Below are 3,150 nucleotides of genomic sequence, written 5' to 3'. Positions count from 1 at the left end.
GGATAGAGACCAGGATAGAAACGGGATAGAGACCGGACAGAGCTGGGACAGAGCCCGCTCCCTCAGGACAGATCGGGACGGGTCCCGCTCCCTCGGAACGGGCCGGACAGAGCCCGGACCGGAGCGGACAGCCCCGGCTCCCTTCGATCGGACAGAGCCCGGACAGAGCCCTCGGAACGGACTGGACTGAACAGACCCCGGGCAGAGCCCGCTTCCTTCAGCCGGGCCCCATCCCGCTCCCTGATCCCATTCCCGCTCCCTGATCCCATTCCCGCTCCCTGATCCCATTCCCTCTCCCCGATCCCTTTCCCGATCCCCTTCCCTTCCCTGATCCCTCCCCGATCCCGGCCTCTCTCCCGGCTCCCTCAGCCCGGCCCGGCCCCTCTCGCCATGAGCTTCCTCTTGTGAGTGCCGGGACCGGGGGGGACCCTTGGGGGGGCTCATGGGGGGGAAAAAGGCCCGTGGGGACCTTGGACTCGGTCTGTGAGAGGTTTTTGGGGTGGAGGGGAAGCGTTTGGGGAGGGTTGGAGGGCTGAGGGGGGGATGGATGGGTTTCTTGGGGAGGCTCTGGGGGGGTTCCTGGGCCGGGGGGGGGGGAGATGGAGGGTGTCTGGGGGGTTCCTGAGGGGAGTTTTGGGTTTTGGGGAAGGTTTTGGGGGGTCAGAGGCCCCTCAAGGAGCTGAGGAAGGCCCAGGACGAGGCCTGGGAGGGCTCTTAGGGGAAGGTTTAGGGGGAAGCCCAGGGTGGGATTGGGCTGGGGGGGCTCATGAGGGGCTGGGGGTTCCCTGGGTGTGTTATGGGAGCAGAAAAACCCTTGAAAAGTTTGCTTAGGGATGGACAAGAAGGGGCTGAGGAATAGTCGGGGAAGAGGAGGAGGAGGAAGCCCTGGAGGGACACAGGGAGGAGTGGAAGAAACCCTGGGGGGAGAGTGGGTTTTTTGGGAGGAAGCCTTGGAAGAAGCTGAGGGGGACAGAGGGTTCCAGGTGGGATGAGGAGGGGGTGGAAGCAGGAATGGGGTGACCTGGAGGGCAGGAACTCCTGGAGAGGGGCTTTGGGGTGTTGGGGACAGCCAGGGACGAGTGTGGGGACCATTTGCGTTTCAGGAGGCTCTCAAGTCACATTTTTAGCAGGTGGTTTCCCACCCCTGTGTAAAATTTGCCCCAGGGACGTGGGATTTTCTTTCCATGACCAGCTTTTTTGGGCCTCTGGGTCAAAGACTTGGGAGTCTTTGGGCCTTTGCACGTGTTTGGGTTATTTCCAAAAGTTTCCAAGTTGGTTATATTATTTTAAGTATATATATATATGTATTATTTTATCTATTATATTATATATAATATAATATATATTATGTAGTATATATTATTATATATTGTAATTATATAATTGCCTATTGTCTTGTTATATCATGTATTATGTAATATATACTATAAATATAAATGATGTAAAATATATTCTATCTAATATAAATATAGAATATAAATATAAATATATAATTATAAACTATATAATGTATTATATATAATGTATATATAAATTATATAAAGTATTATATATAATGTATATACACATTATATAAAGTATTATATATAATGTATGTACACATTATATAATAGATAATGTGTAATGTATCATGTAATAACATATAATATCTAATTATTATAATTAAGATAGTATTATAAGTACTATCTATTATTGTATGTAATAATATATATTATATAATGTGATATATTATATATAATAACATATCTAATATTCTGTATAATATAATGTTATATTATATTATACATTATTTCCAAATATATGCTATTTCCAAGTTTATATTATTTCCAAAAGGACTTGAGGAAATGGCTTCAGGTCACTGGGCTCCCCTCTCCCCAGGGCAGGTTCAGGTTGGATACTGGGGGGAAAATCCTTCCCAGGAAGGGTGGCAAAGCCCTGGAATGGGCTGCCCAGGGCGGTGGTGGAGTCACAATCCCTGTGGATTGTGGCACTTGAGGGCTGGGTCAGGGACCATCAGCAGGGTGGTGGTGCTGGTGGGCGCTCAGTGACCCCCCAGACCTTTCCCAGCCTCAACTGGACGTGTTGTCTCCTCTGTCCCCCAGTGGGAGCCGTTCCTCCAAAACCTTCAAGCCCAAGAAGAACATCCCCGAGGGCTCCCACCAGTACGAGCTGCTGAAGCACGCGGAGGCCACGCTGGGCAGCGGCAACCTGAGGCAGGCCGTGATGCTGCCCGAGGGGGAGGACCTCAACGAGTGGATTGCTGTCAACAGTGAGTCCTCTGAGCTGGGGAAAACCCCCAGGAACCTCGGGCTTTATCCCTGCACAAAGCTGGGACTTCCCCAGGCAACCCTGCTTGGGTGGAATGAAAAGTGTCAGTGGAAAGAAAGGAAGAGACAAACCTGCCCCTGCCATGGTTTTTGGGGGGTTGGGGGGGTTTCATGAGCTCAGGCTCTCAGGGGTTATTTTTGGGGTTGGAAAGTTCCTGTTGTTGGCTGCAAAAGCTGCACCAAATAATCCAGGGAGGAAGTGGAGTCTCATTTCCACCCAACTCCAGCTTTGGGGAGTTCCTTTCTTGTTTTCTGATTCCAAAGCCTACAAGTCCAGTTTGCTTTCAGCAGCTGCTCCCCATGGCCTTGAACTTTTGTTTCTTTGGAGTTTAGAGGAGGAAAAAAGCAGTTTTGAAGGAGGGCAGGGAGAGTTCAGCCTGAGGGAGGCCTCTCCTGTTTGTTCAGAGCAGTCAGGGGTTTGGGGAGCCTGGAACCCAAAGCTGTTATTTCCAAGGATAGGGAATGCTAAGTGAAGCTCCATGCTTTGCACGTCAGGTGGATGTTCGGTTCTTTTTTTTCCAAGAGTTTTTTTGGGTGCCCAGGGATCCTCAGAGCCCATCTGGTGTTCACACTTTGAGTCCCCTTGCTGCCTTTTCCTTCCCAGCTGTGGATTTCTTCAACCAAATCAACATGTTGTACGGGACCATCACGGAATTCTGCACGGAGAGCAGCTGCCCTGTCATGTCTGCAGGGCCCAGGTGAGGGCTCTGCTGGGGGCTGGGGACACATTTCTCACTGGGGACACGGGTGGGTGCCCAGAGCACTCAGGGGTGTGGAGAGAGAAGCAAAGAAGGGCATGGGATGTGTCCCCACGGGCTCCAGG

The 3,150-nt window shown here is 50.8% G+C and overlaps 1 protein-coding gene across 1 annotated transcript; it reads left to right on the top strand.

Moving 5' to 3' along the window:
- Nucleotides 1–109: 109 nt before the first annotated feature.
- LOC114073181 (MOB kinase activator 1A-like) lies at nt 110–3,121 on the top strand. The gene is made up of 4 exons (XM_027910969.1): nt 110–273; nt 360–404; nt 2,103–2,269; nt 2,932–3,121. Exons 2-4 carry the CDS (start codon nt 391–393, stop codon nt 3,027–3,029), a joined length of 279 nt encoding a protein of 92 aa, XP_027766770.1. The 5' UTR covers nt 110–273; nt 360–390; the 3' UTR covers nt 3,030–3,121.
- The last annotated feature ends 29 nt before the right edge of the window (nt 3,122–3,150 follow it).

Source organism: Empidonax traillii, unplaced genomic scaffold (assembly GCF_003031625.1).
Source record: "Empidonax traillii isolate 1590-97213 ecotype Southwest subspecies unplaced genomic scaffold, ASM303162v1 scaffold5607:size7684, whole genome shotgun sequence".
In the NCBI taxonomy this organism is placed as follows: domain Eukaryota; kingdom Metazoa; phylum Chordata; class Aves; order Passeriformes; family Tyrannidae; genus Empidonax; species Empidonax traillii.
This window is presented reverse-complemented; position numbering and strand designations above follow the sequence as displayed.

Excerpts from the sequence above, each read along its gene's own strand:
- LOC114073181 (XM_027910969.1), top strand. Across the intron at positions 2,270-2,931 it reads CGAGTGGATTGCTGTCAACA|CTGTGGATTTCTTCAACCAA; the intron begins GTGAGTCCTCTG and ends TTTCCTTCCCAG.